The sequence below is a fragment of the Limulus polyphemus genome, unplaced genomic scaffold (assembly GCF_000517525.1).
Source record: "Limulus polyphemus unplaced genomic scaffold, Limulus_polyphemus-2.1.2 Scaffold4106, whole genome shotgun sequence".
Taxonomy (NCBI): domain Eukaryota; kingdom Metazoa; phylum Arthropoda; class Merostomata; order Xiphosura; family Limulidae; genus Limulus; species Limulus polyphemus.
In genome coordinates this window covers 28,047-42,227 of record NW_013669716.1, presented here as the reverse complement: position 1 = coordinate 42,227, position 14,181 = coordinate 28,047, and the positions used below count along the sequence as shown (strand labels likewise).

At 35.7% G+C, this 14,181-nt stretch overlaps 1 protein-coding gene across 5 annotated transcripts in view; it reads right to left on the bottom strand.

Annotated features, from left to right (window-relative positions):
- LOC106470595 overlaps nucleotides 1–14,181 on the bottom strand; it is an 81,353-nt gene that overhangs the window by 41,897 nt on the left and 25,275 nt on the right. For all 5 annotated transcript variants that reach the window (XM_022399209.1, XM_013931158.2, XM_022399212.1 and 2 more), the window contains exons 5-7: nucleotides 7,756–8,027; nucleotides 2,895–4,079; nucleotides 963–1,056 (exon numbers count right to left, since the gene is read on the bottom strand). In XM_022399209.1, coding sequence (XP_022254917.1) covers nucleotides 963–1,056; nucleotides 2,895–4,079; nucleotides 7,756–8,027 — 1,551 coding nt within the window. The remainder of the gene's footprint in view (nucleotides 1–962; nucleotides 1,057–2,894; nucleotides 4,080–7,755; nucleotides 8,028–14,181) is intronic.

Here is a 14,181-nt window from a genome sequence, read left to right as displayed (position 1 = left end):
TGAGCTAAAATGGCTACTGCTTTTTCATGGATTCATGAATAAATTTATCACCTAAATTTCTTTTATGAAAAATCAGCAAAAATTAATAAATAGAATGAAAGGGTGGCCTGACAATATTACTGACCCCGGGGTCTGGGCTGGCTCTCGACGTCCCTGTTTGTATCTGAAGAAGAATGGACAACTCTTTGAAAGCATTATTTTTTTATTTTTAAAATGTGGTTAACATAATACTCTGAAATTCATTTCAAAAATAAGGCTTCAGCTCACATTCCGAACACATTCTAATTTAAATTCTACGTAGGATTTTTCATAGTTTAATATACCAAATCTCATAAGTAACATCAAAATTACGTGTTTATTTCTAAAAGTTTATCAATACCTTTAATAGCAATTATTTGTCAGTTTTAGTGACTATAAATGATATACTTTTGTCAGCTTTGAAAATGTAAAACAATGAGAATTCTGAAAAAGTGCCCAAAAACCCTTTTATTACATCCAAGTTTCTAATAAATACTAGTGTCCAAATTAACACATGCCTAACTCCTTTAAATCGTTACCCACAAAAAGGGAACTTAAGGTATGTACCTATAAAGGTCATCACCCATCCTCCAACTTCAAGGTGTTATGTTTTCCAAAAGTTTATATAGATACATATATATAATTGACAAAGACAGAAAGACAGCTTTGAAAAACCACTACTGAAATTTTGTCAAAAGTTCAATAATCCCAAAATGCTCATGACTTCTGTAAACATGTCTTAAGATCTATAATGGAGTGAAGGACATTTAGTTTTTTTCCTTATCAAAGAACTAAAGAATCTCAAACTTATCACATATACATTGCCTGAAAAGGGAACAGAAAAAAAAAAAAAGATTACAAATAAAATAGCTTTTTACTTCAAGAACATGTTTATAGTTCAAAGTGTTATTGGTTAATAAAAGTTTATTATTTACTTAACTTACCTATCTGTCGTTCTAGAGCATAAGGGAGTGGCACAGGAAGATACATAAAAGGTTCATAGGTAACAGAAACATGTCCACACTCGGAACAAATAACCTGTTAAGTATATATAAGTGAAATTTCATTATCACATAAATTTTATATTTTATACTAGTATCATAAAATACACAATTACAATTAATCCTCCGAGTGCACAATGAACAGTCTACTGATACTTAAAAAAAAGCATAACAAAGAATAGCAGTGTTTGGTGCTAGTCAAAATTATGTTATATATTCATGACAAATATGGCTAACCTTTCCTTGAAACCAAAATTGATTTTTTTAGTTTAAAATTATCTATTTAATTATCATTTTAAGTTCTGTCACACAAAAACAGTTTTTTGTATATCCTTGTTCGGTATTTTTGAAAGATTTGTTTAAAACTGTTCAAAGTTTTCATAACATTTTAAGTCACTTACTATAAAAAAGCTACAAGTAGTGCCTTGTTCAGGTCTTATATCCACTATCAAGGTACTCTTTAATTTCCCAACACTAAGCTGGAATATTTGAGTTTCCCATAAGCAACACAAAGACGTAACTGAAAGCTATAATGAAACCTCTCCTCAGGATTGCCAAAAGCACTTAATTCTCTTTTTATCAGTATGTTGTAAAGTTAATAAACATGAAAAAAAATATATAGAATGTAGTTCAACTACTTATTTCAATTCTTGAATAATTATTTTATTTTGCCTTCCATGGATTTTTCTCTTTCTTTCTCAAAGCATGTGTGTTTGCAAGTAGAAAGTGAAACAATATTCCTTCTAAAGTGTTTATAAAACCAATAAAATACACAACAATAATTTATAAAAACTTTAAAGTAGAGAGTTTAGTGGGTGATACTAAACTAGTGGTTCTTAGCACCTGTAAGAGTCACAATAAATAATGTGTATCTGAAGTAACCATGAGTTTAAAGACAACTTGTCAATTATTGGCTACTTTTGTAGGGCTTTTATCCAACAGACTCTAGACATCTCACTAAAATAGTCATAAACAAGACCAAATTCTATTTTTGTACGAAAATCAACTAGATAACTCTGATTTTTTCTCAGTTGCTCAAGTCTTTTATACCCCACTTAAATGCCCTTAGTGATATTTGTCTAGTAATACTCACCAGCTACATCAGTGCACCCTCTATGCTGGTACTGTATACAAGTGCCTTATTCAGATAATGTTATAACTTTTTCTCGACAAAGCGTTCTCTAAAGGGTTTCTCTGTGTTATGATCGTTAGGAGATACTTTGAGTGTTCTTCATCCAATACTAAGATGGGCAAAGGAAGAAACCCTGGCAGTTATAGCTGTTGTGTGAGAGGAGGTAAGAATGTTTGGAAAATTTAATTCAATTCTACTTAAGTTACTTTTTCAACAAAGTAACCATAATAAAAAACATTATTAAACCAGTCTAAGCTTTCAAAAAAAGCAGCTGAAAACTAGTAAAGAACTAAACTCATCAAATCAAAAGATTTAACAAACCCTTTCTGATAATAAAAAAAGGATGTGTTACTAAGAGATTGAAAACATTAACCTTAATAGATATGGCATAACATACCCAAAAAATGTATGGAAAATTAAATATGCAACATTAACAACTAAATAACAAAAGGTTGAAAGAAAAAAAAATGTATAAACACACTACTAAGAATAACAAGTCAAATAAACTGAAAAACAAAAAAAAGAAATATAAAATGAGTAACCCAGCTTTTGATGCAAGATACATTTTATGAAATTATATATCTTATACTCTTATTAATATGTATTTTAACTTTTCTTACAATGTTTAAATTCTTATACTTGTTTTGGTGCACGTTTTAGTAACAATCCATTCTTTGAGCATATTTTATGACACTTATGTAAGGAATATTTAATTCACTATATAAAAAATAAAATGAACTTACCGTGCTTCTGAACTGGCCTTGAAAAACATCTACTACCACTGATTGATTCTTATCCAAGTATTTTTCCCATTCATTAGCAGCTAGTAAGTCATCATTCACTAGAGATGGGCCCTCCTGTTGACATATAGGAAGAGGGACATCACCTGACTGGCTTGATGTCTCCGATTCTTCTCCATTAGGATTTTCAGTTTCCATCAGTTCTGAAGGGTTCTTATTTTCTTTGGTTTTTAAGCTATCTAGATTCTCTTCCATTTTTTGTCTCTTTACAATACTACTACATTCACCAGTTGAGTTTTGCCAAGTATTCAGTTCCTTATGTTCTAAGAGGACATTAGTTTCTTTCACCCGTTTTAAATTATTGACCTTAGGATCAAAGTTAATAAAACTAAGGTTGTCTAAAGTTTCACGAGGTCTGATATGTTCTAGTTTTGGATATTTTTCACTGTCAAACTTTAACTGGTTGTTAATTTCTTCTGTGACAAGTACATTAGTATTCAGAGTTTTGGTTTCTTTAATAAAATCTTCAAAGTTTGGAAGTTTTCTGCTATAATTAAGTTGACTAGCAAGAATGTTCTTTTCCATTAATTTTTCTTTTTTCTCTTCATGAATATTGTCAACTGTTTCAGATTTTTTCAGGGTAGTTACTAAGTTTTCTGTAGGCATAATGTTGGTAGAGTTATCAGTAATGTTGTTACTTGAATTTTCAAGTAAAGTTTGATTGAAGTCGGCATACTCAGAAGACTCTTGTATTACCTTAAGTTTCTTTTCAGATTGTGTGGAATTTAAATTACTTGAAATATTTACATCACTGAAAGACTTGACATTTTCAGGAATAGGCTGCAAACGAATACTAGCTGCATCCCAAGAGTTAAATGAATCAGTGCTACGAGGAGAAGCAGAATGAGAACTGCTTTCTGATAGGTGAGGTTGAGTTGTTGGAACTTCAAGTGGTTGAACCATAACTTGACTATCCTCATTAGTTTCTTGTTCTTCAGTATCTTCTTCTTGGTTTTCAGTGTCTGATCTCTGTTCATCAGGATCGACCTCTGCTGTCCTATCATCTACAGAACCCATTGACTGGCTGCATTCCACTGAAATATCTGACTGAATACTCTTGTTGGAAGCAGTATTTAGTTGTTGATGGAGGGTGTCCAGAAGTAAAACTAGAAACTCTTGGCAGTCATGCTGTTAAAAAAATAATAATAATAATAATTTTTTTATATATTTGATAATGAATGAAGGAAGGAATATGATAGGCATATGTAGTTTAATAATGAACTTATAATACAAAATCAAACTATAAAATCCAAAATCATTACTTCAAACTGATAACACAGAAATGTATCATAAGTGAGACATCTAAGGTAGAGGACATATCAATAATTATATTATAACAAAGGAAAATGTTATAGTTCAGTTCATACTGCTAAAGAAGACAAAGAGAGTAGCACCTTATGGTTCTACAGGCTCCAATAATAACATTTTATGATACAACTATTTAAGAATACACTTACTTTTTAATGTGCCTAAGTATGACGTAAACTCATTTCACAAAGATGTCTTCAACACCTTATCCTCCTCAAGCAGTACAACTCTGTCTGTGTCTAGACACCAACAATAATCCTCACTAGCCATAAATTGTCATGTTCAAGCAGCATAAATCTGTTTGCCTCTAGACACTAACAAGTCCTAGCCAGCCTCAGCTTTCAACAGGATAATGCTCAATGTCCACGTGCCTGGCTTTCCCACACAAGACAACCATCATCAGCTGTGGAATCCTCCTAACCTTGATGTCCAATCAGAAATATGCTATTGTGAAGTTACCTATGATCAAGTCCTTCAAGACCAGTGACTTCACCCTCTCATCAGGGATATTCTTCATGAGCCTCCACAAGCAACTCATCTCATCAAGGCTGGGGTAGTCCTGTGGTATGCGAGATACAGCATACAAAAAGCCAACTTCACTCTGAACCCAGTTCTGCAGTGTTTCAACTGCCAATGGTTCAGGCATACCAGAGTAACCAGAAGCACCTGAGTCAAGTACACCAGCTGTTCATGTCAAAAATATGTTGTCAAGCACCCTAAACAATACAAGAAAACCCAATGCAATAACTGTGGAGATTCCCATATTGCTTCCTAAAGAGGATGCATCTGATACCTTCAAGTCTCAAGTGTCTATAGCAAGGCTTCTTCCAGAGGCTAAACTATTGCCAATCATCCACTACCAGGCTTATCAAAGAACAATGCTCTGCAGCTACTTAAACCACAACAGAACCAATAACTTATATTCACAACCCAGACACAACCAATAACCAGTGACCCACCCAAGTAGGAACTAATACAGAAATCATATACAGATGCCACCCATAAGACCCCAAAAGATTGTCCAGCCATGTAAACCCATGTCATGTGGTACAAGATACTGTTGCCTTCTTTGCTGACAACTTCAAGTCTTCCAGTAACCTTAACATCATGAAGTTCCCACTAGTCTACCTGAAGCAGGTATGTGCAGAAGCACAATTCTAATTAACCATGCAGAATCCATATTCAATATCCCTTGGTGACCATATAATGCAATGATGCAACAGGTGTAACTGTTCTCATAGCATAGGTAAGAAAAACGTTTATGCATCTTTTTTAATAATAACCAGGGTGGTTTAAGCTACAAAAAATGTGAATTAATGGAACTTTGCCAACAAATCATAACATTCTGCCTAAACCAAATCTCCAAGTAGTTGAGGTATTGCTGTCTTCTTCAGGAGAAATATCAAAATTCTCCCTCTAGTAAACCCAAGCTCTACTTCACACAGTTATTTTATGCAATCTGCATGTTCCAAATTTTCTATTTATTATCATTTTAGCGCTTTATGTTTAAAACTAATCTTGATACATCTTTCATTCAATCAGTTCTAAGCTTACATTCTCACACATTCTAGGAGATCTCAATTCAGAACATTAACATCTCAACTGCAGAACAAATAACAAAAATAGCATTATACTCCCTCCCTCCTTTATAAATTAGAATATCTTCTCAATCTTTAACAATAATTTCTTAGTATGCTGCTGATGACATAAAAGTATGGAGAATATTAGGAAACCACCACTTGCAGACAAAAGATTTCAGATTTCTGGCAACCAAATCATAACATAGCGTAAAAAGCAGCAGATTGTTCTCAAGTCTTCAAAAACTCAGCCATTTGTTTTCCACAAAAGTTTAACCATGAAATTTCCTATGTTAAGGAAAGTCAAACTAAAATTATATGGCACACCCATCATCTTCACAAACAAAATTAAATTTTTTGGTATCAAATTCAATAATCAATTCACCTGGAACTCACAATTCAGTGAAATTCTTCAACAAATGCACATAAGAATTAATTACCTCTGATGTATAGAAGATCATATTAACAGCTGTAAAACTTCCAAATTCCTACTTGTCTACACAATTTTCATTTGACCACTACTGGAACACGACTGTATGATAAACTTGCAATATGTCTGACAATACTTTCTGTGATTTGCAAAAACTCCAACTCCACACATTAAGTATAGTATTTCACTTCTTATACTTACACTCTTACACCTTACACTGATAAATGTTCAACCATCCCAACTCCAACTCCATACATTAAGTATAGTATTTCACTTCTTATACTTACACTCTTACACCTTACACTAATAAATGTTCAACCATCCCAACAGTTAAAAACAGAGTTATCAAGTTAGCTTCTAAATCCTATGAAAACTAACAAAAATAGAAACCCTCTCTCAACAAAATGCTCTACCACAGTAGCCTCAACCTCCTCAAAGCAAAAGTATATTTCAAATTAACACTTAACACTTAAAAGACAGCATCTAATCTTTTTTCATTGTATGTGATTTTACTTTAATTGCATGTTTCAGCTTCGGCACTTGGCAAGGAGATTTTTCTGGCAACCGCACAGTAAAACTGTATTTTTCTCAGGACACTCCCCCAACATCTAATTCTTTGCCTTAATACTACTGATCCCTGCTGCCTACAGTCAAAGAACCATACACTACCATCATCACTACTGCTGACATAGCCATCCTCCTGTTTACAACCAGACTTTGTTGTCAAATTTATATAGTCTGAAAGTAATCCTATTTGTATAAACACACACACACATATACATGTATATAGATGATTTTTTTCCCCACATTATAACATCCTTATACCATTATGCAGGCAAACTGAAATTTCTTAATTATCAAATATTCAAGGTACTAAATCCAGAGCCCTTACCAACTGAAGAAACATGGAGAAATAAGCCACAAGTAGCTGGTGAGTCAATATTCTTATCATTACAGGTTTTAGTTTCCTTATATATTGATTTATGACATTAACTACTGCCAGTCATGGATATGTAGAATTGGCTTCATTTAATGAACTTTTAAGTACTGGCCTATAAAGTTAACTTCTTTTTGATCAAAAGCACTTATTAATACAATGACACAAAATCGAACATTCTGTATAAATACAAATAAAAATGCAAAGTTGTAGTAGTAGTAAGGTACTAGCTAGTTTTTAAAAAATAAGAACCACTTAGGATGGCCATAAAATATAAAATAAAATTATCAAACCAACAAATATTATTTGGTTTCTTTTATAAGACAAAAATAACCACACGACATCCATTAGAATTTTGGCACTACATCAAATCAGAATTTGCAGCTGAGAAGATGGAAATAAAATCCAGTCACAGCTATAGATCTTACTAATTTATGGAGCACAATAAGAAGAAAACTACAGCTGTACTTGTGTTTATCATTTTTGATTTCATAAGAGCCACACAATTTCAAGTTAGGCATTTGCTATAAATATGAACATTTTTTAACACACCTGTCTAAAATCTCTAAACTGTGGATGATAATCTCCCAAAAGTTGTTTAAATGTAGAAGGATGAAGTACAGTATAGTTTCCACTCCAAACTTTGGCTATCAAATGAGCAAATTTTCCTGTAAGGGTATCTTTCAAGGTCTCATCAGCATCAAACTTTTCCAGGAAGAACTCCAGCAATTGTCTGTTATTGAAAAGACACTGAAGGCCAGCATTCATAAAACAGGTGTTCCCTAAATTTCTCAGCCCACAGAGACCACGCACTGCCTTTAAATCTATAATTAAATTTACATATATATATAAAAAAGCAAGCAACAAAATGCTTAATAATGTTTTGTTCTCGCTGAATAATTTCATTATTACATTTTACCCTATTTTGTCAATAATGTATAAAAATCCATTTATATATATTCCATGAAAAATATTTCACAAACAGAAAAATGTGAGTAAGTTTTGTATAATCTTAAATATCAATAATAAATGCACTGAAATTCATTTGTTAAATAGTTATAACAAGGGTTTACACAGATCAGTTTAGCATAAGTCGACATTTTCTTAAATCAAAAATATATTTCTAATAATACTTACCTCCTTCCACACTACAACTATTACTCCACTGCCAGGGTTTCTTCCTTTGACCATTAAAGCATTTGTCTGATTTTTTTACTCCAGTCTTTTATACCCCACTTAATTGCTCTTGGCGATATTTGTTTCTTGACACTCTTCACCTACATCAATGCATCCTCTATCCTGGTACTGTATATAAGCACCTCATTCAAAGAATGTTATCACTTTTCAAAACTGAGTCAATCCGCAGTCTCTAACACCAGCTCTTAGTGGGGAGAAAGGGCAAGAGAGTGGGAGAGGAGGCAAGTATTATTGGAAATACATTTTCAATTTAAGAAAATATTAACTTCCGAAGCATACTAACTTCTGCTCACACTAAAGCTAGAATCCCACAGTGAGAAGGTGGAGGGGCCAGAAAGCATTTGCATAGATCATGGGTGTGTCAATAAAAGATTAACACCCTAGTGGTGGAACTGCACTACCTCCAGAACAGGTATGTTCTTCACATGGAACTTAATTAATGTACTGTGGGTAGAATCTTACATGATTTATCATCACTGTTGATCAGACCCCAACCAGTTACCCGAGGTTCCACTGCTCAGGGTTGGAATTATAGAGCCATGGTCCCTATATCCCACATTGGTGGCTAGGATAATTGGACCACAAGATAACAATATATGTTTACACTTATGAGTGGATCCTAACCTGTTGCCATAGAGTGATGCTTTACGATCCACTTTAATCATGACGAGAAGGGGAGCGATGCTTTACGATCCACTGAGCATCAAATCTGAACCAGTATTATGATTAGGCTCCCACGTACACTGCTGCCTCTTCTACCAACTTCTGGGAAAAAAAAAAAACATCCAGGGACACAGGTAGGAGAGCCCCCAACTTTGCCCTCTTCTCCAAGAGTGGAGGAATTCACTCTAACACTCTGGAAGAAAGGCCTCTGTCCACCACCCCAGTGACTAGAAATTGGGTGTTGTAAGGACTCACTAGCTTCATCTGGGTGGGCATTGGGGAGTCCTGAGGAACAGTGCTCTGGAAACAGTGCAATAGGTGAACCAAGTTCCATAAATGTTTAAAAGCAAACTAAACCCAATTTATTCAATCCAATGATTGGCAGGGACAGGAAGGATCCCCTTATGTTTTACTCATGATAGTCCATTTCTACAAAGCCTGTTGCAACCTAGATAAGGTATATTGAATTAGTGGTTGCTAGTGTGGAATTGGTTTGATAAAAGCACACCTAGCTGAGTAACCCTCACCACTGAGTGGGACCCTGTAAAAACAAGTTAAAGGACCCTGAAAGAGACAAGTGTAGCAATTAAAATACTCACCCCTCCGTATAATCTAGTGGAATTGGTTAAGATAGCTACAGGGGGTAGTCAAAAACCCTCGGATGAAGATACTACCAGATCGTGCAAATAATAAGAGATAAAAGCATTGGGGGAGATCCACATACAAATGTGACGAATCTGATTAAACATGAGGACTCGCAGAAGACTCCTTGCCTTCAAAGAGAGCTCAGAATAAGCGACATGGATCAATTTTGTACCCACTTCGTCAATGTAACCAGGGATAAATCCTGCAAAACTGAAAGATCTCAATGAATTAAAAGTCATTGTCTAGCACCTCGAAAGGCATTAGTGCAGGCAACAAAACCTTCAAGACCCTCACTGAACATAACAATGATCAAAATCTGATTGGTCATAGAAGTGAAAAATAGGGGATCAGATGAATTGGTAAAAAGGATTTATCCCCTTCCCTGTCTGACAGTGTCTTGGGTAAGAAGAACCAGTCTGAGGATGTAGGTAGAATGATAAAGCATTCTGTGGACAAACAGTGCAAAACATTCTGACCAGCAATGTATGTAGGTCAGCAGCAATGAAAAATAAACCTTTAGATAAAAGTGATACATGGCATATGAGAATAAGATCACAAACAAGTGTTGAGAAAGGTCATGTAATGTAACATTAATATACCAATTAAGTAACTGGAATGGTCATTCGGGGCAAAGGACCCAAAGTGACTTGAGGAATCTGGAGAGTATCAAACAGTAGTCAATAAGGCCACCTTATACAGGGCGATTGTGGAAGGTGTAAAAACTCTTTGTTAAAAAGCCAGGTCAAAAAACGATTTATGGTTAGCACTTCTGATCTAAGTGAGTTCAACCTCCTCTCAATACACCATTGCCAATATGTGCGTCATTTTCGTTGATAAACGTCCATTGTGGGACTAAACAAAGACTGAGACATATACACGTCAACCATAGAAATTAAACCCCAGTGCCATGCGAAAGACTGCCTAACCTCTATGCCTGAAGCTTCTCAATAGCTGGGTGTACCATGTCAAATCATGGCTGTCTCCACAAAGATGGCTTAAGAAGAAGTGAAAGAGGTGGACACTTCTGGAGGTACTGCAGAAGCAGAAACCAGGGTATAGATGCCAAATCGGTGCTATCAACAGGATCTGACAATGGGTTGGAACAAATTCTAGTTAGTACCTTGGGTGACATATGAATTGGAGGGAAAACCTAGAGTTGTAATCCTATCCTGTCTAAATGGAATGCATCTATTGCCAAAGACCAAAGGTGAGGTACTGGAGACCAAACTGTCAGTAGTTGAGTGTTCCAATGAGCAGCCAACCCACCAATCAGAGTTGCAAAATGAGAGCCAATCCAACAGAACTTTGTGATGCAGCATCTATTCTGTTGGGTGAATCTGTTTGGGTTGAGACAATTTATCTGCTACCACAGTCATCATCCATGGTACATGGCAAGCTAACAGGGTGATATGACAGGAGAGGTCCCGAGAAAGGATGTCCAAAATTTGAAAACAAGGAGCCCTGGATCAAGTGCCTCATCAATGAGAAACAGAACACATGACCACAGAAATGTCAGAGTGAAGCCTAACGATTGTCCCCTTGATAAACCCAGACCATGAGGCATTGCCTTTCTGAAGAGCAAGAAGGCCTAAAACATTGAGTAGGGAAGCCTCATCATACGTGTGTAGACCCCGGAATTCCTGATTGTTGGTATATGCACCCTATCCCTGAAGCAAGGCATTTGTGAAGAGATGGAACTCTGGACAAGGTGGCAGCAGAGGAATCCATATCTCAGTAGCGTCCCGACTTAACAACCTCTCGAGATCAAAGAATGATTCTGACTAATCAAACTGGGGAATCTAGTGAATTGATGTTTATGATCCCTTGGTCGCATAAAGACCACTGAAAGAATCTCTTGTGCTCTCATCCCAAAAGCATGAGGGATTCGAGTGACACCCACATTCTCAAAAGAGAAAGAACCATCTGTGCTATGGGAGAAGGAGAGATGTGTTAGAGTCAGGGATTCCTGTTCCATAGCATGGAGCCAGATGGGAGTCAGCTGAGCCCGACTGAGAGACGTGATGAAAAAAAACAGACTGAGGACATAATGAATTGGAGCAAGGATAAACGTCTCAGCTCTGAAAATGAAGGCTGCCTTGGTTGTTTCTGAAAGTAGTATCAGGGTGTGATATTCTAACAATTGATGAATAAGTGCTAGTCCAAAGGTAAAAACCTTGAACTGAAGTACCTGACCCTTGTGCACAAAAAATGCCAACTCAAGGACCAATAGTGCTCATGGATCCATGGTTAAGGTTACCACATGTCCAGAAATTCTCGGAGCCGACCCCCCACAGACCCTGAAAGTATACAGTAATTACAGACGCAGCTGGCAGTGATCTCACTGAGCAGTGGAACCCTTGGATATGGACAGAATCTATTCTGGGTACCAATGTACTAAGGAGCTGATGTCAGGGTTCAGGACCCTCGATTAGGAGCGGAACTATGACCCCCTGTAGGAGCCGATGAAATTCAAGACACCAACAACAACAAGGATGAATGTAGAAGCTGACAATCGAACCAATGTGCTTGCTAACAATGGTTCCACCTTGTCATCAAAGAAGTTGGAGATCCTGAGAGTCTTCCAACAAAGATTAGTGTAAGGAAAACAAACATTGGATTTTAGAGTTGTAAGTCCATAAACTTACCTTGTCCCACCAGGGGACATTGGTCTATTCAGATTAACTACAAACTCTGCCTTAAAACCCCTAATTTCGAAGAGCAGATGTCTTATTTGAGAGTCAGAATATGTTTCCACCTAGCAGTGGTAGGCTAAATCACGAAGTTCCAACAACCGTGTCAGATAAGTAAACCTCCCTGCATGAACCACAATGTCCTTGGATGAAGAGAAAACTAAATATTCACTTCCAGACCTTTTAACCATCAGGTAAGGTGCAGGCTCAAAATCAACTGGGGAAAGACCCAAAACATCTCACTCTCCATGAATCAACTGAAAAACAAAAATATAGGCAGCTTATCCCAAAGTGGCTTCCTTTTTGTTTTTTATTGCATTTAAAGACTGTGTTTATTACTATTGTTTGGAACAACATTTAGTCAGGTAAGTTTGTTTTGTTAGAGCAAGGTAACATTGGGCTATCTGCTGTTTCCACTATAAGGAATCAAACCCCGGATTCCAGAGTTGTAAGTCTAAACTTATCACTATCCCGCAGGGGGAACTGAGAAGCCAACAGACTAAAAGAAGGCACTGGAAAGAGCAAATCTAAATGTCAAGGATTGCCCTCAATTGCAGCCTTAGAGCCTCCTGGAGGAACACCACTGAATCAAATATATGTCTCCATCTCACTACGTATAAGGTCACTGACAGTCTCAACCGAGAGTGACCCCCCCCCCCTACCCAATTGTTGTGCAACACCAGATATCAGAGGTTGGATAGGAGAGACCTGATTTGCCTCTGTCCCAGAAATAATAATCTGGGAATTCATACCATAAATTAGCTTGCTAATCAAACAAGATTTTTGTTTTTTTCTTTTTTAATGAAAACCAACTAGCTAACACGGAGAATGCTTAAAGTGTCTCCAAATGATCATAGCACTAGGAAACCCATCAGTGACACTTTGTCAAGAAAAAGTGGTAACATTATGAGGTGCTTATATACAGTACCAGGATAGAGGGAGCATTGAAATAGGTGGAGAGTGTTACAAGACCAATATTGTCAAATGCAATTAAGTGTGGTATAAAAGACTGAAGCAAGCGAGAAAAAAATCAGACCAATGCTTAGGTGGGCAAAGGAAGAAACCCTGGCAGTCGATTAATAACTGTAGTGTGAGAGGCAGTAAGTATATTTTGGAATAGAATGTTCAATTATAACATTGACAAGTATAATCAAGCAACAGCATAAAGTGGAATGTCCAGAAAGAAAAAAAAAAAACAATAGTAATAAAAAAAAAGAGGGACACAAAATATACAGAAAAGAAACAAAAAACATTAGTAATAAAAAAGAGGGGGATACAAAATATCCAGAAAAGAAGCTATTAGATAAGACAAAACAGTATTCATAAGCAAAAACAGAATCTAACACAGTAAGTAAGATCTGGTGAATAAAGTAAAGAATATGGAAATAATACAGATTGATGACCAAACCAAAGAAATTATGGGCAAAGATGTAACAACTTAAGATTTGCATGCAAGTTACAGATAATTTCAAAATGACAAACTTTGCCCAATGAAACTTCATTAACTCTTTCAGCACAGAATGAACATAGATTACAACACGAAAACATAAATGTTAAGAATAAATAGCTTAAATCTCATAACATTATACATTTATATATATATATTAATTATTTTTGTTATATTGAACTTTCAGTTGTACCTGGCTAAAAATACAGAAGTTACAATGATGCAGCTCACTTGCACTCATGTTACCATATCAAATAACATAAAACTGACCTTTGGTCTGTACAAAGTAACTTGTTTTGACTGTGTTTTAGTAGACTAATATTTTGTAAAATAGTC